This window comes from Eurytemora carolleeae, unplaced genomic scaffold (assembly GCF_000591075.1).
Source record: "Eurytemora carolleeae unplaced genomic scaffold, Eaff_2.0 scaffold30, whole genome shotgun sequence".
In the NCBI taxonomy this organism is placed as follows: Eukaryota; Metazoa; Arthropoda; class Copepoda; order Calanoida; family Temoridae; genus Eurytemora; species Eurytemora carolleeae.
In genome coordinates, this window is record NW_019396243.1 from 145,650 (window position 1) to 173,283 (window position 27,634).

At 33.9% G+C, this 27,634-nt stretch overlaps 1 protein-coding gene across 2 annotated transcripts in view; it reads left to right on the plus strand.

The window, feature by feature from the left end:
- The first annotated feature begins 1,881 nt into the window (after positions 1 to 1,881).
- The window catches only part of LOC111699168 (innexin shaking-B), a 47,082-nt gene continuing 21,329 nt past the window's right edge, over positions 1,882 to 27,634 (plus strand). Inside the window, exon 1 of one of the 2 annotated variants that reach the window (XM_023469768.1) lies at positions 1,882 to 2,734. In XM_023469768.1, the coding sequence (XP_023325536.1) occupies positions 2,351 to 2,734 (384 nt within the window). In that variant the 5' untranslated portion in view covers positions 1,882 to 2,350. The remainder of the gene's footprint in view (positions 2,735 to 27,634) is intronic. The other variant, XM_023469767.1, reaches the window with a different exon arrangement.

Genomic DNA, 27,634 nt, shown 5'->3' on the forward strand with positions numbered 1-27,634 from the left:
GAGTTTTACCTTTCAGTAGAGAGTGATTCAGGACGCTTCTTGTTCACTAACAAAGAAATAATTACTCTCTTACTGTAATCAAAGCGGAGTCTATTCCAACTAACTATATTTGAATTCTATGTTACCAGAGCTGAAAACTCAGCTAAACTTCAGCTCAGTTAACATTACAGATTAAGTTTGATATAGTTACAAAATTTACACGGATATATATATATATATAGGCGTAGTTAAGTAGTTAAGCTAATCACAATGCATGGTTTGACGTATTTACAGTATTTAGGCTAGGTTAATCCCCTTTCAAGTTTTTTGTAGTTAATGATAAGCGCATTTAAAGACAATGTAAAACGTAATATATCTAGGTATGTTCAGGTTAACAAATATGGGATGGATTATTAGAATCAAAGTGAATAAATAAATGAATAAAAAATAGTTTGTTAGGCAGATATATATACATATACAAGGGCTAAAAACACATTGATGAATTCTAAAATTATAGAGAGAAGCTCACTATCTGGAGCACAGAAATCACAGTAGGGAAGAAATAGTAGGAATGGAAAGCGTATAGGAGTCAGAGTAGGATGGATAGCATATAGGAGTCAGAGTAGGATGGATAGCGTATAGGAGTCAGAGTAGGATGGATAGCATATAGGAGTCAGAGTAGGGATGGATAGCGTATATGAATCAGAGTAGGGATGGATAGCGTATAGGAGTCAGAGTAGGGATGGATAGATTATATGAATCAGAGTAGGGATGGATAGCGTATATGAATCAGAGTATTGATGGATAGCGTATAGGAATCAGAGTATTGATGGATAGCGTATAGGAATCAGAGTAGGATGGATAGCATATAGGAGTCAGAGTAGGGATGGCTAGCGTATATGAATCAGAGTAGGGATGGATAGCGTATAGGATTCAGAGTAGGGATGGATAGCGTATATGAATCAGAGTAGGGATGGATAGCGTATAGGAGTCAGAGTAGAGATGGATAGCGTATATGAATCAGAGTATTGATGGATAGCGTATAGGAATCAGAGGTCGGATGGACAGCTTATAGGAGTCAGAGTAGGGATGGATAGCGTATAGGAGTCAGAGTAGGAATGGATAGCGTATATGAACCAGAGAAGGCATGTATACAGAGTATGGATCAGGGAAGGGGTGGAAAGAGGAAGGATCAGGATAGGGATGGATTGAGTATGGATCAGGATAGGGATGGATTGAGTAGGGATCAGGATAGGGATGGATTGAGTAGGGATGAGGATATGGATGGATTAAGTAGGAATCAGGATATGGATGGATTGAGTAGAAATCAGGATAGGGATGGATTGAGTAGGGCTCAGGATAGGGATGGATCGAGTAGGGATCAGGATAGGAATGGATTGAGTAGGGATCAGGATATGGATGGATTGAGTAGGGATCAGGATATGGATGGATTAAGTAAGAATCAGGATATGGATGAATTGAGTAGAAATCAGGATAGGGATGGATTAAGTAGGGATCAGGATAGGAATGGATTGAGTAGGGATCAGGATAGGAATGGATTGAGTAGGGATCAGGGAAGGGATGGATTGAGTAGGGATTAGGATAGGAATGGATTGAGTAGGAATCGGGATAGGGATGGATTGAGTAGGGATCAGGATATGGATGGATTGAGTAGGGATCAGGATATGGAGGGATTANATTAGTAAACAATAGAAGGCATATTGTTAAGGTAAGATGTGAAAGGTTCTCCTGACTCAAGAATACAATGAAATAAGCCGCCATAGCGAGGCCTTCCTTGGAGGCTGTTTAGTGTACGGGGTCGGGATATGGAGAACCCACAGAGGACACTCTCTACTCCCACCGTACAATCCTCTCTCTTCTAGAGGCCGCTCGATCAATGCATCGATTGAAGGCCATTGGGTGGCCTGGCCGGGTAGTGCCTGTCCTACAGTCACAACTTTATTGGTGAGATGTATGGATGGTGGGTGGTAACAGGATAAATACAAGATGACCGAACCAGCTGATCCTGCCAGGAGACACACTAGAGAACCATCAACCTGAAACACCGGGAGTCAATCAGGGGAACCCGGAGAGAATGGAAACTAGTGAACCGAACCTGTGCCATCAGTTTACCAGGGGTTGAGAGCAACTAGTTGTGCTATAACTCGGGAACATGAATATAAAACTTCTCTTTAGAACTCAATAAACCTGGAGTTTTTAAGTGATACAAATATGTAAAGAAAGCGTTGGGAGAGAGGAGACTCTTAGCTCCAGGTGTAGGTGGTTACTCACCAATTCCGAAGATAGGGTTAGACCCGGAGATATTTGTTATTAACTAATCTGAACCTAAACACCAGGAGTACAGGGCTGCATGGTTGGATCATCAGGGTCCGGCAGTATGTTACATTTATTCCTAGGGTTAAAGAGCTTGGTAAAAGTTAGTAGATTTCACACAGATGGGAGTGTGTTCAGATTGCACTATAGGATTACAGTGATGGTGCTTCTAGCTTTTACTTTTATAGTGACAACCCGCCAATACATAGGTTCACCCATCATGTGTGTACATACTAAAGAAATACCGAAAGAAGTGTTGAACACGTACTGTTGGATTCATCCGACCTACACACTCAGCTCCGCTCATTGGAAGCGGGTTGGAGTTGATGTCCCACACCCTGGAGTAGATAAAACAAGGGATGAGAGGGATAAGAAACACGTCAAGTATTATCAGTGGGTTGGATTCTGCTTATTCTTCCAGGTATGTTTTCTAATAAAAAATTGGACATTTAAAAAAAAACCAATTTTTACTCTTTAAAGAGGGTCACAGACTGTCTGAGATAGAATAACTATTTTTCAAAATTGTATTCTCTATAAATTAGATTTTTTGCATTATGCATCATTTAACCATTTAGTTTTTTGTTTGGCCTTATATCTTACCTTAGCATTTAGAATACGATAATATTCTCAGATTTTTTGCACAACTTAAACGTTTAAAAGATAACTGAAAATCAATGCCGTATTCTTGTATAGTGTATACCAGTGATTATAAACTTTGATATAAACCTTCCCAGGGGATATTTTTTTATTTAAAAAAATATTAAGTGAATTTCCTTGTCGAGTATAGTCATACAAATCTTATTTATAACTTAATGTTCTCTCTGTATTTAAAAAAACAACTACACTGGTTTAAGTGTAAAAAAATATTAAGTGAATTTCCCTGTTGATTGTAGTCATACAAATCTTATTTATAACTTAATGTTCTCTCTGTATTAAAACAAAACAACTACACTGGTTTAAGTGTAAAATCTGTTTTCCTAGCTCTAGCTTGATTGAAGACTATCTTGTGGAACAACTGATATTTTCCGAGAAATTAGATTTCCAATGAAAAGTTAAGTCCCGGACAGGTTCTACTTTCAACTTAGTGAATAAATAATTTAAACTCTCTCTCCTTTTTATTTATACTAGCCTTATAGGGCGCTTCGCGCCCATCTTCTAAATTAATTGTGAACATGTTCTCTCGGTGTACATCATAAAACAAAACAAAAATAATTCGCGGATTTTCACAAAAAATTTCGTGGATTTTCAAAATTTTTTAAAATTTAATGAAGTTCGAATTTTGATGGAGACAAATATTTAAAATTTCAATCATTCATAAACCTTCCCTGGGGTCCCTAGAGGTCCCACAAAAAATTTGGGCCCGATCGGTTCAGCCGTTTTGACGTTTATTGGATACAAACAAACAGACAAACAGACAGACAGACAAGCCAAATTTATATATAGATATCTAATGGAAAGGAATTCTTTAAAATATCTAAACACGACCTTTAAGGGATTTTATTGTAGAAAATTCCTTTAAAACAGTATAGAATTCATAAATGCTTTTTTTAAAGGTGTTCATACGAAACTTATGAATGTTGTCGCAGGGTTTCCCTGTTTGTAAAACGTCACAATATTTATTTGTAATAATTCTAAACTAATTATGACGTATATGTATTATTTAAACCTGTGAAAAAGTGAGAAAAAAATTCTAATTGTATAATCCTGGTTTCTATATCATCACCCTGTAAGGAAAACTATACTGAAGTCAGAGAAGTGGAAAACTAAAAACCAAAATTTATATATAACGTTTTTCTGTGTTCAAAATAGTGCTTGAATATTTATATGTAACCTTGTTCAAACCAATTCTTGAAAACTGTAAAATAAAATATATAATAAATATGTCCAAGATCGAGATAGAACAATTATTTTAAAATTTTAAACTCAAATTAACATATAAGGAATAGATTACTAGCATCAAATAGTCGAAGTTTGAAATATAAAATGTTTCCAACGTCAGGTTGCAAGGATATAAGGATACATAGTGAATAGAACATTATAGAGTTTGATGCGAGTTATCAGTTACTCCGGTTACTAGATTATTTGTTACGGGTTCTATCGTAACTATCTACTTGTCAATTTTAAATTATACAGACATATATAAAAGACTCAAAAGAAAAATAAAGAATTAGAACCATTAAAATTTATATTTCTAAAATTGTCTATGAAGTCCACAATAATTCTAATCATCTTGCAAAACTTTAACTGAGATTTTCACATTGGGACGATTATCATCGGACAAGGCTGGCAAACTCTCTACCCCGGAATCCAACCAAGCCATGAAGATATAAATGCTCCAAGAAAATAGAACCACTAGAAGAGAGAGAACCACGTCCCTGATGAAGACCAAGGCAACATCCTAGATAATTACAAAAGAAAGTTTCAAACAAGAACACGTCTCAATTATCATATTCAAACTTGAAACTCGTATTTTAAATAGTTGTAAGAAAGGAACTGGAGTTGTGATTTCAAATTACTTTTCATTTTAAATAGGACCATGCCCGATTTACAATGGTACTCTTTTATTTACACAATAATTTAAAAGAAATCGTAGTTAATCTAGTTCGCGCACAGATATACAGAATACAGATATACAGAAACCGCAATGAAAATACCAATCTTTTCAGACAAATCGTGGACATCTTCTTCATTCGAAATGATGTCTTAGGACCATGATTACTCGCCCCAAAGTTTGCTTTAACTAAAGAAATTTTCTAAATCAAATAGTCAAGGTTTGAAATATCAAATGGTTACACCATCAGGTTCCAAAGATTTGGGGATTAGAAAATCAAAGTTTACTTTGAGCAATCAGTTCCTTTCCACGCGTCACGGCTTTTGCGCATAAATACGATAAAAATTTGAACTATGTCAAGTTATTTTTTTAAAAATGAAGTAATACACAAAAGCTACCTGACTGCAAGAATCCACAGACCCCATAATTTCAGCCTCTTTTTCAGCCTCTTTCTTCATGTTTTCGAGTCCAATGAGAACACTTTGTAGAAATGTGGTTCCACAAAAATAAGGGGGAGTTTTAGACAGGTTGCAGTTTATCCAATACTCAAATTGATCTACCATGAGACGGAGTCCTTTCAAAAACTTGCAAAGATTAATTCTGATGCCCTCAAGAAATCCATGGATTATATATTGGCTTTGGTGGATCACATCTCTAATTGGTCCCCATACATCGATTTCTAGAATGTAGAGGAAAAATTTCGTGATTGGCTGGATAATCCATTTTATTATCGGTGATTCTGAAAGGATAGAGTCTAGTAGGAGTCCAAAGTCAATCTTCTTTGATGGGAACTTGACTTGTGGCATTTCTGGCATCTCAACTTCAGGAAGTTCTGGTATCTCAACTTCAGGAAGTTCTGGTATCTCAACTTCGGAAAGTTCTGGCAATTTTAGATACGGTTTCTCAACTGTAAACCAAATTTTGCTCCACAAATTTGTAATACCGAAATCTGGAAATTCAGCGCCATCTGGGATCTCTAAATGTGACAAATCTGGTTCAGTTTCTTCTTGATTTTCTGAGGTTTCCATTATGATGGTTGCAACTGCTTCATAATCCTCTCCACTATGGTAAATTCGTATCTTTGCTTGAGCCACAATAAAGTCTCCATGTTGTCTAACAAAATGGACTATTAAACCGCCGAAAACAAACAATAAGGCGATTACACATACACATTTTATAATTCTGATGTTCTCGCTTCGCGACATAGTTCATTCTTTCAAATTCGAACATTTTCTCATTTTGAGTTTTATTTGTTGAAACAAGACAAGTAAACTTTACAGAGAAATTTTTAGATTTTTTAATAATGTTCTTTAAAAAATATAAGATTAGTAGAATGACTTCAGAAAATAGGATTTTGGAATGAAAATTAAATTGTAATGTTTGTAAAATTCTGATATTCGTAATAATATATCTAAGATCTTTTCACTTTTGGTGAACATAACATTTTAAGAATTTCTGTTATAAATACTGTAAAACTATAAGATTTAAATCTATGCTAAATTAAATATATCACGCTTTTTCTCACTTTCATCTTTTCTGGAATCTTCAAATTTTTCATAAATTATTTTTCGTTCTCATAAGTTCAAATTTCAATAAAAAGTTTTTTTATTTCCAAAAATGGCATGACTTTCCTACAAACTAAAAAAAATTGTCATTTTATATCAGGACCGATTGAAGAGAAATGTAGGAAGGAACTGAGTTTTACCACAAACTCTGATTTTCTAATCCGTACATCTTTGCAACCCAATATCGTAGACTTTTGATATTTCAAAGTTAGACATCGTGGTTAGACAATTTGATTTTTTGGCAAAAACTCAATTCCTTTCTATTAAACTAAATTCATATATGATTCATATTCTAGTATACGCATTAATGCTTTTTTAGAGTTAGGCATTTTTAAATGGCCTGATATAGATAAAATTATTCTCGTAACCATTGCATATTAATCTCTGGAGTCCTCAAGAAGAAAAAGAGTTTATTTTAATTTGTTCATTTAAAATTTTCCATTTCTTTTATGAGAATGTTACATTTAACATACCTTTTGAAAACAAAGATTTCCAAGGTTTAAAAAATCAGAATTCAGACCGTTTTTTGTTGTGAATCTTGGTATCAAGCATTGATCTACATCTCATTCAAACCTACGGATTAATTTAACTCCTCTTCGATATCCCGGGGAGTTATTGCGCAGTGTCAACAGACCCATTTCACTTTAGAAGAAGTTACCGTTAAAGCTATTTGCTTTGATAGCGTCTTCCTATTCTTCAGTTTTCTGGTTATCACTGTACACTATTTTCGTACATTCGAAATTGAGGGAGAAAATAGGAAAGGAACTAAACATTTCCCCCAAATTTTTCAATCTGATTTTCTAAAATTTAGGCTAATAATATTCATAGTTCGACAATCTAAGGATTTGAAAAATTTGAGCTTGTCGTGAGTGTTTAGTAGTACCTTGGTCCAGATTTCATTTATTAGATAAAATAAAATTTTTTTAATTACTTATACTATCCCCGTCAATATTAAAGATATAGTGGTTGGCGATTATATCAATACAATAAAGACGACTTTTTATTAATAATGCTTAAATCCCTAATCAGCATTTTTCAAATTACAGGTTTGCAAGTAAACAAAGCGAAGCTGTTAATTGACAACTTCTCTTTGTTTACATTTTTAAGTATTGAACTTGAAATTCGTCTTTTTTGTATTGATATATACGCGAACGACTGTATAAAAAAAAACCCTATCATGGACCTACGATATATGTTTGGTACATTTCAGACCAATTATTAATATTCAGAAATCAATGATTATTTCTGAACAGTTTATCCATGTGTATTGGGACGCCCTGTATATAATTTTATTCAATAATTTGCCATGTGGAGCACTTTAATTTAACTTTTTATGTGTTTTTTTTCTTACATAAATTTATATGGGCATGAAACTTAAGACAGTATTAGTTAAGGAAACCTAGTTTGGAAAGAGTTCCTTGCAGTTTTTAATGATTGGATTTACTCTTTCGATAATGGTTAAAACAGTAAATGGTAAAAAACATAAGATTTTAGAAAGAATGTTGGCTGCACCTTCATGGTGACTTTTTTATCAGAACTTGGTGAAAGATACTAGGTTTCGATAAAATTTATTGTCTCAAGTTTCGCTCTCTAAAAAAAGAATTAAATCAACAAAAAAAACGGGTTAACAACAACAGAAGGTATTTTATTTGTATGCATAAATAGAAACAAAACAAGGAGAAACTCAGATCTTCAGTTAAATATCTAGTGTGAGAATAAAGAAATGAGATCTTCTCTCAGTAAACCGTCCACATTTTTAGTTTTGATTTAAAGGAACAGCTCCGGCCGGCAGATTAAATGGAAGGTTATCTATTGAGCTCCCGTCTAAGGATAAAGGTTGAGCCTGGAGCTGTTGTGGTCTTTGTCCGCTTCTCCTGCTCGCTCCGCCGTCTCCGCCTACTCCACCCCGCCTTGGGTTCGGGTTCGGAGATCTAGGGCCGGAACCTGTTGGCTCCTGCTCCTGATCTGAACCCTGATCATCATCTTCTTGGTTGGGAGTATTAGTTGTGGGAACTTCACAATCCTCAGTGGGCGGGGTGACACACCTCTTCCTGTTCTTGTCGAAGACCAACATGGCGGGGCATCTTTGGAGCCTGGGATATCCTCCCTGGCAGGCCCAGTATCTGTTACAAGATTTTCCAAGAGGGACATTGCCATTGGCATCATCCTTGCACAATGCTGAAAAAAAATCATATTTGACTTGTTGAATCATATTAAAAAAAGTTATTATACAAATAATACTTACGATGCTTTTGACAGCCGGCAACATTTTGAGGCCAGTCGCAGGCATGGGTCTCTTCATTGTACAGTAGTCCACCGATACAGAACTGTTCCGTGGCGGTACCATTCCAGCAGGTCCAGTAGCGTGTACATGAAGTCTCGTGTCCGAAAATACCGTACAACCAGTCACAGTGTTCGGTACTCTGGGGTGGGTCTACAATAGATCAAAATAAGAAAACTAATTTTTTTCTGGATTTAAAAAATCTGAATGTTAAAAAGTTATTGTTGTTATACAGGGTAACCTACAAAAGATGAGACTTTAAAATGCCAAGGGTAAAATTAAAAGGTTACAATTTAGCCTGTACAGGGACTGCGTAATTCCAAGTGACCCTCTATGTAAAGGTAGCAATGTCATATTCCCAATGGTACCTTTAAAAGCGTTGTCTGATCAAGTATTAATTAGAAATTAATGTTTATAATTTTGAAAACTGCTGGTTTTCAAATGTGGTATTTCTACAAAAGCAATTTGCGATTTTGTACTGAATAAAAACATATCGGAATTATCAGAACTATCACTTTCAAACCTTGAAAAATTAAGATAAAGATTTCAATAGCACCGTTGGGAATCGGGCATTGCCATCTTTGCAATAAGGGTCCTTTGAAGTTACGCTTACAGTCCTTTTAAATGTTAAACTTTTCAATTTGGAAATGTGCAGCTGCGGGGGAACCCTGCGATTGCACGTAAAAAAAAAGTCGCGTACAGTCTTATCCTTTACAGGTAACACTGTATGTATTTAAATGTGTGTGTGTTTTTACTAAATTTTATAAAACTAGAGTAAATTCAAAATATTAGGTTTGTATAAAGCCCGAGACCATGTTTACTTGTTGAGAATTGAATCTTTGCATCCCGATATCGTAGTCCTTAGCTATTTCAGACTATGAATTCTGTTAGATCAAATAATCCATTAGAGTTTGTGGCAATGACTCTTTTCCTTGATTTCCTATGAAAAGGAATTGAGTATTTGCCACAAACTCTGATTTTCTAATCACTATATCTTTGGAACCAAATGTTGTAGACCTTAGATATTTCAAACTATGAATTCTGTTAGATCAAATAATCTGAGTTTGAAATATCAAAGGTTTACAAAATCGGGTTCTAAAGATATTTATTTAAATATTTGATTTTGTTCCAAAGACTCAATTCCTTTAACGACTAACAAATAAAAGAAGTGAATATACTAAAGCTTATTCTGTATGACCTATGATCTGGGTTTTTTTTAGGTTATCGTAACAAGAAATCCTGTTTAAGAAATCCTGTTTAAGACATCCTGTTTAAGAAATCCTGTTTAAGACATCCTGTTTAAGAAATCCTGTTTTCTTTATATCAAAAATAGAAAACGATATTAAAAAACTTTGTAAAAAATTATGTTTCTCAATCCAAACCTTAAATAATCCAAGCCTTGCCGTTTTGTATGAACGAAATTTTAAACGATGCCATCAAGGAATCCCAGGGGGTCCGGGGTCCCCTTTATTTAGAGATCACGTGACTAAAGGAATAAACTTTAGAGACGACTGTACGGAATTTATCTTTTTCTGATATTTAGGATATTTTAAAGAGTTTTATGTCATTAAAGTCACATTCGTCACAAATTCAACACATGTATTTATTTTGCAAAGAAGAATAAGAAAATGACCAAGTTTCGTTCCATTTTAGAGAGAAAACATACTTTCTAAATCTGCAAAAATTTGGCAATTTAGTTTTTATTTAAATTATAAAAACGTTTCTGCTCTGAGTGTTGCCTAAACCCTGACGGCTGATAAAGGTATATGGAGGAGAAGAACTGAATCTAAACCTGAACCTCGACATTTCTCATTTCCGTTCCCAGGAGTCGGAAACAAGAATTTGGCTACGCGTTCCTTCCTGGGACAAAGGTTCTAGTTGGCAGAATTCTAACATCCATCATCAAGCTTAATTATAACAATGTCGAGTTTCTTATCACAATATTGCAAGATGAACAGACAAAATATATTCTTCTCTCCCCAGTGCAAATATTAAGGTTTTGATATCTCTGTGTGATCGCAATTGCAGTTTTAAAGAAGAAAAATATATTTTTCTAGTTTTCGACTTCTGGACTTCCCCCCGCCCCTCCCTCCACCCCCACCCAAATAAAACAATAAGAAATACACTCTATTTCACTAAGCAGTACGAACACCAACGCTAGACCCCCTAGCCTATCCCAGCTGCAGCGCTTGGCCCCATCTCCCAGCCTAACATACCTTAGGTGCTCGCTCCAGAAATTGTCTCAACCAAACCCAAGATTAGACCTAAGAAAACTCGAAACTGGTAATTTTGAATGAGATATAATCAGATTTGTAAATATCAAAATGTACTAGAACGTCTCATATCTTCATTATGGAATTGGAAGATTGGCTCATAAAGAATGACTCAAACGGAAAGAGTTTGACTCATTCCGTCAATTTAAAAGGCCCCAGCTCTAAACTAACAGCTTTGTTGCTTTGTGACGCATACACATTAGTTTTTAGAATAATATTACATAAAGAAACCTTACATCTCTTCACGTTTAAACATTCGTGGTTCAAAGGATTCTCAGTATTTTATACAATTTGATCAGAATTGGAAATCCGAACTTATTAAAATTGGATCAAATGATTGAACTGAGTCTCTTCTCTGTTTGCTGAACCGATTAAACATTTGAACTGATTGAACAAATTAAACTGATTGAATCAATTGAACCGGTTGAACAGATTGAACCGATTGAATCAGTCAACCAAGTATACTGGTTGAATCGGTAAAACCAGTTGAACCGATTGATCTGGTTGAATCGGTTGAACAAATTGAAAAGATTGATACGATTTAACTGGTTAAACCAGCTGAACTGGTTAAACCGATTGAAATAGTTGAACCAGTTGAACTGGTTGAACCGGTTGAACTGTCTGAACCAATTGAACCAGTTGAACGAACCAGTTGAACCGAATGAACCGGTTGAATTGGTTGAATTGGTTGAACCAATTAAACCAGTTGAACCAATTGAACCAGTTAACCCAATTCAGTTAGTTTCATCAATTCATTAGAGGTCAGCTTTTATAAGATCAAGATTAAGATTATTTATCTAACAGAATATTATTCATAAATGATAAGGTCTGAAGACTGGTTAACAGAACTCTGATTTTTTAATTCCTATATTTTTGTATTCCGATGTCGTAGACCTTTGATGTTTCAAATGGTCTATGTTTGAAATACCAAGAATCGCATCATCAGAGTTCAAAGTTATTATTATATGATTAGAAAATTTGACTCAGTTCTTTTCCCGTCAGTTTACCAAACTGGGCAAGAAAATGGCCAAAATGTTTCCCTTTCCAGAGATAATCAAAGAAAGGCAACTACAGTGAATCGTATATGGTACACATCCGTTACAGGCTCATTAAGGATTACGTTAAAACTTCCTTTAGCCTAAATTATTCAACATGTTGGCTTAATTTTGTTTCATTTTAAAGTCAATTATGGAGCTGAGATAGGTTGATACATGATACAATATAAAGACATTTCTCTGCTTTTCTTTTTAATCGAGTCAAATAAATCTTTCTTTATCTAAATAAAACCGGAGATAAAACAGTATTCAGTTCTTCCAGGGAGTATTCTTTATAGATCTTCCAGGGAGTATTCTTTATAGATCTCCCAGGGAGTATTCTTTATAGATCTTCCAGGGAGTATTCTTTATAGATCTCCCAGGGAGTATTCATTATAGATCTCCCAGGGAGTATTCTTTTTAAATCTCCCACCAGGGAGTATTCTTTATAGATCTCCCAGGGAGTATTCTTTATAGATCTCCCAGGGAGTATTCTTTAAATAGATATTTTCATATTTTTAGGGAGTAATTTTGAAAATTCAAAAAAGGCCTTTTTTTCTTTTAATTTGAAAAATGTTTTTGTTTGGCTCCCGGCCCATAACGTATGTTTAACCGAAACTTTGATGTTATTAATATTCATGGGTCTTTTACTTTTTAACATGAATACAAATTGGTTCATTAGGGATAGTTGTGGTTAGTTTAGGTCAATATTTACACTACATACTCCAGAAGTTAATTTTGGGGTGATGTGCTTCAAAAATAAAGTTTTTAAATTGTGTTTATAGGTGTTTATAACGCGCTTAATACAGTCTTTTCTCTATGGCAGTTTAATTAGGACACGAAAGCCTTTTCCAATGAGCATAAGACACAGGAATTGTGTACATAGTATAAACTAAGTAACAATATCAAATATTCTTAATTTTTGCTTGAATATCGTCTACATATTCCGGAGTTTTCTGATTCTTACTGTATTGTGAAGAATCATCTGGATATTCCCGGAAATAAGCCTAAGTCATTTAATTCAAAAGTTCACGTGGTGGATATTAAGTCCAGTCGTTTGGTCAACTCGTTCTCTCTCCCTGCTTCATGTACTATACCATACAACATGCAGTTCAAAACTAAATTATAAAATTTTCATATTTCAATCAAAAACAACACAACAGCCGACTTCCAGGATTGTAAAAATAAATCAAGGGATCGTTGACATATTTAAAAATAAATTTTGTTTATTTAAAAAATATAAATATTCAAGCATATATCCTTTTTTCTATATTCCTGATATCTTTAAGGCCCAATATTGTAACCCTTAGAAATGTCAAACTAATATTTCTTTGAAATCAAATAATCTAAGTTTGAAATATAAAAAGTTTACGACGTCGGGATGGCAAATTTGGGTTCGTGACAAAAATCTCTATTTCTGAAAGGTTTTGTTGCCCCAAATTTTTCTGTCGTCTTCAATGATCAGAAAAAGGAGAATAGGGTGAATCGAACACGCCTTATATTGAGGTTCACTTGAAGTTATGTCTACAGTCCCTTTAAACACTCTCAGAATTGCTTCGTTTCTTCTACTTGATTGTGGAGATAAAAATACAATTTTAGTTTTAAACCAGAATTTATATATTGTAGATAAGAAAATGTTCAAATGAAATTTAAATTGAATTTAAAATTTACTCCAACTTTTTAAGGAAAGGTGTATTAAAGTATTTTATTTAGCTGAGTTCACACAATCTGGTTTATAGAAATAATTGCGGTTTCATGTGACAAGAGCTTTCCTGGTTGGATTTCCAGGTTTTATTTCCTGGTTCCTTTTCCAAGTTAGCTTTTCTGGTTCCTTTTCCATCTTAGCTTTGGCTCTCCTGGTTCCCTTTCCAAGTTAACTTTCCTGGTTCCTTTTGCAAGTTAGCTTCTTGGTTCCTTTTCCAAGTTAGTTTTCCTTGTTCCTTTTCCAAGTTAGTTTTCCTGATTCCTTTTCCAAGTTAGTTTTCCTTGTTCCTTTTCCAAGTTAGTTTTCCTGGTTCTTTTTCCAAGTTAGTTTTCCTGGTTCCTTTTCCAAGTTAGTTTTCCTGGTTCCTTTCCAAGTTAGTTTTCCTGGTTCTTTTTCCAAGTTAGTTTTCCTGGTTCCTTTTCCTATTTTCTAATTTAATTTTCAAGTTCATTTTCTGATTCAAGTTTCTTTATTTCTAATTCTGTATGATTAGCTATTACCTTTTTCTGATTTATTTTTAGCAGATTTTTTTCTGATTCCTTTTCCAGGTCTCGTTTTTTTCCTTCTCTGAGAGTAAAAGTACTTATTTAGAACTAGTGAAATGTATTATATAAACATCCTTCTTGTTTACACTAAACCTTAGGAAATACAGGTCTATCTTTAGAGATCTGTTAATACTTGAGTTTATTGTAGAATCAACAAGATTAGCTCCAGGTATTAAATAAACAGTGATATTCATCAAGATAGGAGAGAATGTAGTTAGGGTTGAGAGGGAGGGAGGACAGGGGGGGGGTGAGGGAGGGGGGATTCACCAAAATTCACGGAGAAATCATTTCTTTCTTCCACATAATTTATACCAGTTCCAAGGAGAGTAGATTTGCTTTCAAAGAAAATTCATCTTTGATGAAACCTTTGACATTTGGCTGGAGTTGAAGTGATATAATGAAGTTTCTATTCTTCTCACCAGATTTGATCTGAACTAATACAAATCTTTTACTTTGATTAGTTCAAACAATCAATTCTTTTTTAGAAACTAAATCTCTAGTTGGTCCGTATAGAAACTAAAGATCAAGTCAATCCGTCTAGAAACAAAAGATCAAGCTGGTCCGTCTAGAAACTAAAGATCAAGTTGATCCATCTAGAAACTAAAAGATCAAGTTAATTCGTCTAGAAACAAAAGATCAAGCTGGTACATCTAGGAAATAAAGATCAAGTTGATCCGTCTAGAAACTAAAGATCAAATTGGTCCGTCTAGAAACTAAATATCTAGTTGGTCCGTCTAGAAACTAAATATCTAGTTGGTCCGTGTAGAAACTAAAGATCAAGTTGATCCATCTAAAAACTAAAGATCAAGTTGATCCGTCTAGAAACCGAAGATCAAATTGGTCCGTCTAGAAACTAAATATATGGTTTGTCCGTCTAGAAACTAAAGATCAAATTGGTCCGTCTAGAAACTAACTATCTAGTTGGTCCGTGTAGAAACTAAAGATCAAGTTGATCCATCTAGAAACTAAAGATCAAGTTGATCCATCTAGAAACTAAAGATCAAGTTGAACCGTCTAGAAACCGAAGATCAAATTGGTTCGTCTAGAAACTAAAGATCAAATTGGTCCGCCTAGAAACTAAATATCTAGTCGGTCCGTTTAAAAACTAAAGATCAAGTTGGTCCGTCTAGAAACCGAAGATCAAATTGGTCCTTCTAGAAACTGCAGATTAAGTAGTTCCGTCTAAAAACCAATAATCAAGTTTGTCCGTGTAGAAACCAATAATCAAGTTTGTCCGTCTAAAAACCAATAATCAAGTTTGTCCGTCTAAAAACCAATAATCAAGTTTGTCCGTGTAGAAACTGGAAACTTCAAATTTCGAAAATAATCCCTGAAAGCTAGAGTTTGCGAAAAATGAAATGGCTGACGTCGAAAAATATTCGATGGTGATTGCTTCTAATTTCTTATTTCTATCTGTTGCGTCTATAAGGAGAAAATTGTTAAAACGACATCATACTTCCATACAAATTCAGAAAATTGTATTATTCAACTCGGATCAGAAAAAAAATCAATTTAATTCCAAACAAATAATTCATATATTACAACCTATAACCATCGTTTTTTTCGATGCATTTGTATACAATTGAGTAGAGACACCTAGCGGCCAAATAATCGTCCTTTAAAGTATATGTATATGAAACAAGTAATGAAATATACGATGCGTCGAAAAAAATTGAAAATTATAGGTTGTAATATCTGAATGATTGGCTTGGAATGAAATTGATTGTTTTACGATCCGAGTCGAATATTTCAACTTTCTGAATGTGTATGGACGTTCTTCGGTTTGAGTCGTTTTTAAAAAATTTCTCCTTTTGACACAACAGATAGAAGTAAGATTAGTAGTAATTATAACCATCAAATGTTTTTCGACGTACGCCTTTAATTTTTCGACGTACGCCTTTAATTTTTCTCAAATCCTCCCTTTCAGATTGCTAAGAAAAGGTATTAATACATTAGTATTTTGACTTCATGATCCTCTATCGGAAAATGTATTCTTCATCTTGATCCAATTATAATTGAGTTGATTAGATTTATTTTCTCACTCCTGTCAGAGCCTACTAGGAATACCTAGTGCTGTATATACACTATACAAATATATTTTACATATATAGATACTTTTCTTTAACGGGACTGTATAAACACTATACAAATATATTTTACATATAGATACTTTTCTTTAAAGGAACTGTATACACACTATTCAAATATATTTTACATATTACTTTTCTTTAAAGGGACTGTACACACACTATACAAATATATTTTACATATAGATACTTTTCTTTAACGGGACTGTATATACACTGTACAAACATATTTTACATATAGATACTTTTCTTTAAAGGGACTGTATACACACTATACAAATATATTTTACATATAGATACTTTTCTTTAAAGGGGCTGTATACACACTATACAATTATATTTTACACATAGATACTTTTATTTAAAGGGACTGTATGCATGGAATGTCCGACAACAAAACTCTTAAAATATTTGTCTGGTCAAGAATCTTTCAAAGAGAAGATGGTGAATATATCATTCGTTCTTGTTAAGACAAACTTTGTAAAGAAACCTTCGTAAATCCTACATTCAGCTTTATAAAGGGAGAGTCGCTTAAAATTATGTGAATATGGTCGAAACTTTAATTTTTTATTCATTATATTTTCTTTTTTGTTCTTAAAATCTGTATATTCAATTTCTATAAAAAAAATTTTTGTTGGATATCTACTCTATGTATATAATTTAGATCATTTAAAAAAAATTTTGTTTCTTAATTTTATCACCACTAGTTAAATTTTTCTATCTATTCAAAAAAGTTTTGTTTTGATTTCTAGTTCTTATATTCTTAATTTATTTTTACTTAAAATATGTTTGTCGGAGGCTAAACTTAAATAGACAAAGGAACTGAGTTTTTGCCACAAACTCAAATATTCGTATCCCTATATCTTGGCAACCCAATGTCGTAGACCTTAGATATTTCAAACTATTAATTCTGTTAGATCAAATAATCTAAGTTTGAAATATCAAAGGTTTATTCTCACTATAGGGGGGGGTACTGCTATCTTGAAGATTGCATCAAACTTCAAGACTGAATCGACTTTAAAGTGTCGCACCATCTTGACATTTGAATTTAGTTTACTAAATTTTAATACTTGTAGCCCAACGCATTTAAGAACTATATAAAACTCTTAATTTTAGATTTAGTTTTTAGAAAGTAATTGGCAAAATTCTCATAGATTTCTGTGTAAAGCATTTTGTTGAAATATTTTAACATTAATAAAATAAATTAAATCTTTCTCTTTACAATGTTTTAAATATTAAATTATTTCCACCAGAAGTGTTGAGATGGATCAACAACATTTTGTTCTCTAATTTTAACAAAATTTAATTTATTATGAAATACCTTAAATTATTCGATATTTTTAAGAAAATGTCGGGGTTTTTGTCTTAAAAAAAAGAAGAAAAAAGTTTAGAAATTTTGACTTTTTTGTGTTGAAGCACAAAAGATAGATTGGGTTTTCTCGTTGCTTAAAACTTTATAATGTATAGAAGGGGAAAGTTGGCATGTACAACCCTGCCACAGTGCCACCCGCGCTGTTTTGTCAAAGAAAGTACAGGGTGTCCCACGAAACTTGATAGTTTTGACTGACTTCTTCCATATACTGTATTAGATATCATAGACTTTTTGCAGTTTATTTAGTTTAAACAAATTTTTACTCAAATATATTTTACTTTGAAATCAATTTTACTTTAATATGGCTGGCATGAAATTTTTTTTATCATTCTCTTCAAACAACTTAACAAACTATGGAAGAAGACATTTTAAACTTTTCACCAACTGTCATGTTTCGTGGGACGCCCTGTAACTAAACTCGCCTGCACAAATACCGATTTTCTTATTCACATAACTTTTTGAGCTGTTGTCGTATACCCTCAATTATTAAAACTACACATTCTGTTAGATTTAATAGTCTTAAAAGTTTTAAAAATCCAAGGTTTACACCATCAGGTTAAAAGGATTTAGGGATCAGGAATTAAGAGTTTGTGCCCGAGTGTTCAGTTAACTTTTGTCTTTGACACTTTTGAAAACCATAGCGAGGTGGTGGTTTACTTTTAAACAGTGGCGTAAATAAGGGGGGTTATTGGGGTTACTTCCCCCCCCTTAGAATCCTGGGGGTAATTACCCCCCCCCCTAGAATCTTGGGGACACAAATATACCCGTTTAGTAACTTGATCTCCATTCTCCATGTTCATGATTACAATTATTTATTTGGAAAAATGTAAAAATATTTTGGCGCTTTGGCGATAATATTACTCAATCAACTTTATCAAAGTAACCTAGATAAATTTTACCCAATGCAGTAGCGTACTTGCACTATATGTCAAATTAAGAATAAAGCTCTCCCGGGGGGGAATAAAATGTTAAAAGATCAAGATTATTAACAATTAGATTTTATAAAAGTTAGACATTTCTCTTTAAATATAGTGAAATTAAAATATATACCTAGTACATTGACGACAAGAAAATTTTAGAAATTAGAAACTAGAATATATACAAAGACAATATTTTTTCAAATATTTTTGCAGAGTAGCTTTTCTAAAGATTTTAAAAAGTTACATCTGTTTCTTCTTAGAATAAAACTATTTTTTATGTTACTTAAAATAAATTAAGTTTTTTTTACAGATCTTTATAGTTAATGTCAAATGAATGACTATAATGAAGGATATAAAACAAGGTAAAAGCTGAAAGGTAGGAAATGAAGCCTTTATTTGATGGAGTTTGTAAATGCCAGAAATGAGTGGAAAATGCAAATCAAACCCAACTAAAACCAATAATTTGATATACATCATGATATTTTTCTAGGAAAGGGGGGGGGGAAATTCGGCGGGCCACATTAAAAAAATTTACCCCTCCCTACCGGGGCTGCTTTTAAACCTCGAAATCCTCAAAATAATAAAAATAAAAGAACTATGATAATTTCAGAGGGATTCCAAAAAGTCAACTGAATTGATAAAATATTTAGCATTTATGAAATGTTAAAAATTTATAAAATAGTTCGAATTTATAAAATATTTCGAGTTTACAAAATGATTAAGATTTATAAAATATTTAGAATTTATAAAATAATTAGAATTTATAAAATGATTAGAATTTATAAAATGATAAGAATTTATAAAATTATTAGAATTTATAAAATGATTAGAATTTCTTAAAATTTAATCTTATTTTTTACTTTTAGGTGAGTTCAGCGTGATCAGATTTGAAAACAGATTTATTCCTTAAATTAGCGTGACTAATTTTTTAAAGGGACTGCACACGTAATTTCCAGTCATACATGTCCGATTCACAACGATGGAATACCCTTTAAACCTTGAGATATCCTTATTATTTTATACCTGAAAATTGATTTTTTTTTTTTTAAATGAACGTAACTGTAATTTTCACCTACAGTCTCTTTAAGCCTAACTTTTCACGAATGTGAAAGTTTTGTTATATAAATTCTGGAAAAAAGTATAAATTTATTTTACCATGAACAGAGAGAGTTCTTATTGAAAGTTGTGAGTTAGAAAGTTTCTAATTTATCCCGGAAACATATATCTAGCTTAATATAAATCCAAGTAACACTATCCATCTTACTAAACCAGGAAACAGAATCTATCTTACTAAACCAGGAAACAGAATCCAACTGACTAAACCAGGAAACAGGAATTCCTCTTACTAAACCAGGAAACAGGAATCCATCTTATTAAACCAGGAAACAGGAATTCATCTTACTAAACCAGGAAACAGAATCCATTTTACTAAACCAGGAAACAGGAATCCATCTTACTAAACCAAGAAACAGAATCCATCTTACTAAACCAGGAAACAGGAATCCATCTTACAAAACCAGGAAACAGGAATTTATCTTACTAAACCAGGAAACAGAATCCATCTTACTAAACCAGGAAACAGGAATCCATCTTACTAAACCAAGAAACAGAATCCATCTTACTAAACCAGGAAACAGGAATCCATCTTACAAAACCAGGAAACAGGAATTTCATCTTACTAAACCAGGAAACAGAATCCATCTTACTAAACCAGGAAACAGGAATCCATCTTACTAAACCAGGAAACAGGAATTCATCTTACTAAACCAGGAAACAGGGATTCAAAATTAAACAGGAAACATAAGTCAGAGTTCTACAGATTGATAGACAACTAAAGCCAAACTTCATAATGTGAAGGGCAACATGAAGTTCTTAGTTAGATAGGAAACAGGAGTTAGAATTGATAATTAGAAAGAAAACAGCAATCAAAATTCATAATTGGGTAGAAAACAGCAATTTAAATTGAAAATTGGATAAGAAACAGCGATCAAAATTGATAATAAGATAGGAAACAGCAATCAAAATTAAAAATTGGATTGAAAACAGCAATCAAAATTGATAATAAGATAGGAAACAGCAATCAAAATTGAAAATTGGATAGGAAACAGCAATCAAAACTGATAATTAGATAGGAAACAGCAGTCAAAATTGAAAATTGGATAGGAAACAACAATCATAATTGATAATTAGACAGGAAACCGTAGTCAAAATTGATAATTGGGTAGGAAGCAGCAATCAAACTTGGTAATTAGATAGGAAACAGCAGTCAAAATTGATAATTGGGTAGGAAACAGCAATCAAAATTGATAAGTAGATACGAAATAGGAGCTAACAGTTTGAAAGAACACAGGAATGACCCCTGATGAACAATATAATAATGATGATATTTAGTTATTTCCAAGGAGAATTGAATAGAAGGAGGGGGCGATAGAATTTCCGTACAATTTGCTGTGACGTTTTTGGACTGCTGAAGAACTAGTTTTTGCGTAACAACAATAACAAAGGCAGCCGATCTAATGTAATCAAACATGAGTTAGTATACGGTGAATCTTTATCTAACGCGCCAGAGATGCCAGAGCCCGAAATTTAAAAGAGTATCGTTGAACGAAACTCCAGAGTTTCCTTTTTGGGGTCTTAACATTTGTGTAGATTTTGATTTAAGAGATTTAAACAAATGGAGAATAAGAAGAAATAAAATAAATTAATATTTCATCACAAAAATATTGATATCCACAAAACTAGTTAACCCCATTCGTGAAACCCGGGTTCCAAAACTGGTTTTCATAACGATACCCTGTCTTAAGTTTTGAGCTCTGATGTCCAGTTTATCATTTGTGTTATTGTTTACAATCTTTATTATTGTTGTTACGCAAAAACTAGTTCTCCAGCAGTCCAAAAACGTCACAGCAAAGTGTACGGAAACCCAATCGCCCCCTCCTTCTATTCAATTCTCCTTGGTTATTACGATCTATCTAAAACCAACAGCTTAAAGGAATTGTAAAAACGTAATTTCAATTGTTAAAAATTGAGAAATTATCAGAATTAAACACGTTTGAAGCGAGGAAAACGACGCTATCTTCCCTTTAACCGTTTTTTTTTCCACCAGAAATCACAATAAACATTATACATATACTTGTAATACTGATATATACAATTATCATTATATACATAATAAGTATAGTATAAATGTGTATTAATGGATGTTTAGAAAATATGGTATTTATGGGTCTGGGACGGGTTTTCTCCAATGATTTATGGTTCTGGGACGGGTTTGCTCCAAGGATTTATGGTTCTGGGACGGGTTTGCTCTAAGGATTTATAGTTCCGGGCCGGGTTTGCTTTAAGGATTTATGGTTCCGGGACGGGTTTGCTCCAAGGATTTATGGTTCTGGGACAGGTTTTCTCCAGGGTATTGTTCCGGGATGAATTTGCTCAAGAAGATCTGATCTTTTCTGGTTTATCTGGTGAAAATATAATGAATAAAAGAAAATACTTTAAAAAAACGTCCCCTCCCCCTGCTAAATACAATAAACTGTCTACCCCCCAGAAAATATTTAATATTTATATTTAATTAATATATATATATCTGGTATCTGCATTTCCTCCTCGAACTTAATACAATTATTGGCAATAATTGTGATAACAATAATGTAAACATCTCATAAACTTAACATCTAGCCATCAACTTAAACTTAAAGGGACTCTAAACATAATTTCAAATATCTCTTTATTCGAAAAGCTTCATGTCCGAATTTCAGCTAGAAAATGAAGAATATATTTAAGTTAGAGAAACCCCAATGTAGAAAATAAAGTTTTACAAATAATAAACATTAATATCTTCTGCATACTAGAGCTGACAAAGGTTTTAAGGGTAGCATTGTGAAACGGGCTTTGCCATCTTTGCATTTAGGGTAACTTAAAATTACGCTTACAGTCCCTTTCATTCGAAACCAGGTTTATAGTGTTAAAAAAGGTTTTTCGATAAAAAGTTTTTAAACAAGGAATTTTTATTAGCATCAAGCGAAATATTTTGGTTGACTTTTATATCCCCCATATAGAGGGTTTTGAATATTGGGGAATTAATGAAAAGCTATGGGGGAATTATATTTCATATAAATGATGTAATGATAATGTATATTCTTTGTTTAAATGGAATGGAATATTATTCTAAAAATACAAAAATCAATATTTGTCAAGATCATCCAATATTCTTAACCTCAAACCAGATATTAAAAATTCAACAATTATTGTTTGTTTTATGAAAATGTTTATTTAAATCCGGAGATATTTACGGAACACACCAATTCCGGGTATTATTTAAATCCGGAGATATTTACGGAACACACCAATTCCGGGTATTATTTAAATGCCTTTCTCTATACTTATTTCAAGGTTAGGCCTTATGATTCATGAGAGGACAGAGCGCTTCGGTCAGAACATATTGTAGAGAAACATATCTACTCTCTGTCTCTCTTTATTGAATACAAAATCTCTACTATAATAACATGCACACTGTTCCTCTATCCTTTATCAACAAAGATGTTTTACTACCCATGGAGAGGAAAAGAGAAGATCCGTCCTGTAGAATAGATCCAGGAAAGAAGATCCGTCCTGTAGAATAGATCCAGGAGAGAAGATCCGTCCTGTAGAACAGATCCAGGAGAGAAGATCCGTCCTGTAGAACAAATCCAGAAGAGAAGATCCGTCCTGTAGAACAGATCCAGGAGAGAAGATCCGTCCTGTAGAACAGATCCAGGAGAGAAGACCGTCCTATAGAACAGATCCAGGAGAGAAGATCCGTCCTGTAGAACAGATCCAGGAGAGAAGATCCGTCCTGTAGAACAGATCCGTCCTGTAGAATAGATCCAGGAGAGAAGATCCGTCCTGTAGAATAGATCCAGGAGAGAAGATCCGTCCTGTAGAATAGATCCAGGAGAGTTGTAGAGAAGATCCGTCCTGTAGAATAGATCCAGGAGAGAAGATCCGTCCTGTAGAATAGATCCAGGAGAGAAGATCCGTCCTGTAGAATAGATCCAGGAGAGGAGATCCGTCCTGTAGAATAGATCCAGGAGAGAATATCCGTCCTGCAAAAGCACAGATTTCAAAAGTTTCCCTGTCAATTTGAACCCTGCAGAAAATGGATAATCAATCTTGGCTAAACTTAAGGGAAAATGTTTCAAAAGTTTTTAAGTGGTTTCGTCTAAATTCATGTTAGGAGGAATTCAAGGGAAAACTTGAGATAAATTCATTGTTTTTACAGAGATTTTATAAAGCAACAACCATGTTCTTTCTTGTACTTAATATTTCTAATTATTTCTAACCTAGGATATTTTCCCCTTTTCCGGACTCATTATTTTTCCAGGGCAGAAACCCAACCTTTTGCTCTCTCATCCATCCTTTACTTGTCAAGGATATATCCGAGATCTAGGCAATTTCCTACTTTTCCTTGTATAAATACCAAGGCAGTGGATTCCAATTTTGGGACGTGTTAGTTTAGCAAAATATTTCTCAGGTTTCCGTCTTACACTGATGGAACGTCAACAGAGGATTATCAGAGATTATCTAAACAGTTTCACTTTTAGTCAATTCCAAGGAGTACATAAGAGATGAGGTTTTAGAAGTAAAGTCTGAACACTCGAGGCGGTGGCCAGATAGCTTCTGATTTGTTGAACAGAATAAAAATCCGACCAATGACAGACGTGCATTCTATTTCGTTAGATTTGTAAATTTAGAAATTATAAATAAAAATATTAATAGTTTGATTATTTTATAAATGTAATAAAATTTTACAATACAAGAAATTTCTCTTTTCTCCACCGGCACGTCAGCAGGTCTTCATTTTTTCTTGCTTCTCTTTGCCCGTCCATTTTGGAGCTTGAATTGCTGTTGTTGCGCCATTTCCATAACAAATATTTAAAGCTTTTTGTAATCTTTATTCTTTAAGAAGATTTTAGTCCAGGGAGTCCAGGAAATAAAGTGTTAAGATCTTAAGTTTAGTTTTGAAGAAGTAACTGACAAAATTTTTCATAATAATAATTTGAATATGGTCTAGGGTTGAGTAGATCAAATTATTAAAAACAAATCTTAGAAATGAAAATATTCTTCTACCTCTTTTTGGGGTTTGTAGCAAGCGGCCATTTTTCTCCTGATATCAAAACCAATATCGGAAAACTATTCTTTAAAGTGAAGTAGAGAGTTCTACAATTTATATTTCGTCAATGCAAGTTTTAGGATTCCATGAGCATTAGTACAAACTCAGAAAAATTGAATTGGATTTGAGATTTTTAGAAAAACCTTTTTTCCACTGAAGAGAGTCCTGATTGGATTCATCACTTTTCCAGGTTTCTCATTGAGGTTGAAAATAATTGGATTTTGACCTTTTAGATTTTAATTTGAATTCCAAACCCTTTCACTCTTGATTCTTTCCTACCCCTGAACAAAACATGGTTTCATATCTCATTCCATTCTGCTTTTAATTTTAAACTACGTCCTATTCCTCATATTCTACTGCGTCCTACTCCTCATATTCTACTCCGTCCTACTCCTCATATTCTACTCCGTCCTACTTTTCATATTCAGACTCCGTCCTACTCCTCATATTCAGACTCCGTCCTACTCTTCATATTCAGACTCCGTCCTACTCCTCACATTCAGACTCCGTCCTACTTCTCATATTCTACTCCGTCCTACTCCTCATATTCTAATCCGTCCTACTCATCATATTCTACTCCTTCCTACTCCTCATATTCCGACGATCCGTCCTACTCCTCATATTCTACTCCATCCTACTTCTCATATTCTACTCCGTCCTACTTCTCATATTCAGACTCCGTCCTACTCCTCATATTCAGACTCCGTCCTACTCCTCATATTCAGACTCCGTCCTACTCCTCATATTCAGACTCCGTCCTACTCCTCATATTCTACTCCATTCTACTCTTTATATTCAGACTCCATCCTACTCCTCATATTCAGACTCCGCCCTACTCCTTATATTCAGACTCCGTCCTACTCCTCATATTCTAATCCGTCCTACTCCTCATATTCAGACTCCGTCCTACTCTTCATATTCTAATCCGTCCTACTCCTCTTATTCTAATCTGTCCTACTCCTTTTATTCTAATCTGTCCTACTCCGCATATTCTAATCCGTCCTACTCCGCATACTCTAATCCGTCCTACTCCTCATATTCTAATCCGTCCTACTCGAGCACTTCTCATTTTTATGCACTTGTATTTTGTTGTGTTAACTCTGTTAACGCAAGATCAGCAAAATATTTCTGATGAGATCTCAAACATCAGACACAATAGAATAATAGAATACATTCTTAACAACATTCAACCTTACTCTGCATTTCCGGAAAAATAATGTTACCCCCCCCCCACACACTTTACTTCTATTCTAATAATGTTATCAAAATTGCGAAATATTTGACTAAGCATTTTTTATTCAAATATTAATACATTAATATGAAATAAAATAGAATAGAATAGTCTAGAATAGAATGAGATAGAACGTGATGAAGTAGGATAGAATAAAATATCATAGATAAAATATAGAACAGAATATTGCGAAATATACCAAAACATAAAAATGTCTCTATATTGTATGTAAAATTCTTTTAAATCTAATACTCTCAGCTCCAGTTAAAACAAAACTTTTTTTCAAAATTTTCCGTTTATAGACCATCTTCAGGGCATTCATATTTTATCTCGGCCAAAGGGACGAATAAATACAATACATTTGCGGCTTCCCTGGTCTCGTCTTTTTCTTGTTAGTGTGCACAAAACGTCTTTTAACGGCTGACCAGATCCGGCTTCAATTTTTTGATGAACCTGAACCTAGGGAAGGTTTATGGTATTATTTTTTCGGTGTTAGGTACTGTCCCAAAGGCCTTTTCCCAAGGGTGACTTCCCAAATGACAATATCCAAAGTGGCATTATCCCAAACGGCAATTTTCCTAAGGAAAGGTTAGGCCTTTTGAGGAGCCGCAGGCTGCAATGGGGGCCGAACACTAAGGCTAGGACGGGCTAGGGGGCCGAGCATTGCGGCTAGAACAGGCTAGGGGCCAAGCTCTGTGGCTAGAACAGGCTAGGGACCGAGCTCTGTGGCTAGAACAGGCTAGGGGCCGAGCGCTGCGGCTAGAACAGGCTAGGGACCGAGCTCTGCGGCTAGGAAATACTTGGGAAGTTGCCGCTTGGGAAATTGCACAGTTGGCACATGGAAAAAGGCCTTTTGGAAAGTACCTAACATCTATTTTTCAAATCTTGACGAAAATTCACCGTTAAAAACAGGAAGATCTGAGAACTTTTCCAAGTTATTAGTTTTGAATGTTCGAGGATAAAAGTTAAAAAAGAAGCAAAGAAAATAACAAGGAAAGAACCGCAAACCCCTTCCCAAGCCTTGTAAACTAGAGATTTTATAAAAAGAAAAAAAGCTATGAATGACGTAAGTTTGTAAAAGGTATTTAAAAATTTTAATTAAGTTTCACAAAGAGAGGTTTATTTCTATTTTAAGGCTTCACACAATGGTGAAAAAAGAGCTGGGGGTGGGACGGAATATTCTCTCTATACTCAGTATCTGTAAAGAACTGTAGGCGTAATTTCCGGGCATGTCTGATTCACTTCGGTACCCTTTATAATTTTATCTTATCAAGGATGAACGAAATATCCCTACTTTTCATTTGAAATTTGATTTTTTTCTATTGTGGGTTCTCTATAAAAGATATTTTTAGATACAAATATAAGGATAGCTTCCTCATTGTTCTTAAAATTTTAAAGATTACCGTAGTGAATTAAAATTAACTCTTCAGTCCATTTAATCCTTCTTTATAAGATCTCTTTATCAGAGGTCTAATCTTTATAAGTTCTCTTTATCAGAGGTCTAATCTTTATAAGTTCTCTTTAGCAGAGGTCTAATCTTTCTAAGATCTCTTTATCAGAGGTCTAATCTTTATAAGTTTTCTTTAGCAGAGGTCTAATCTTTATA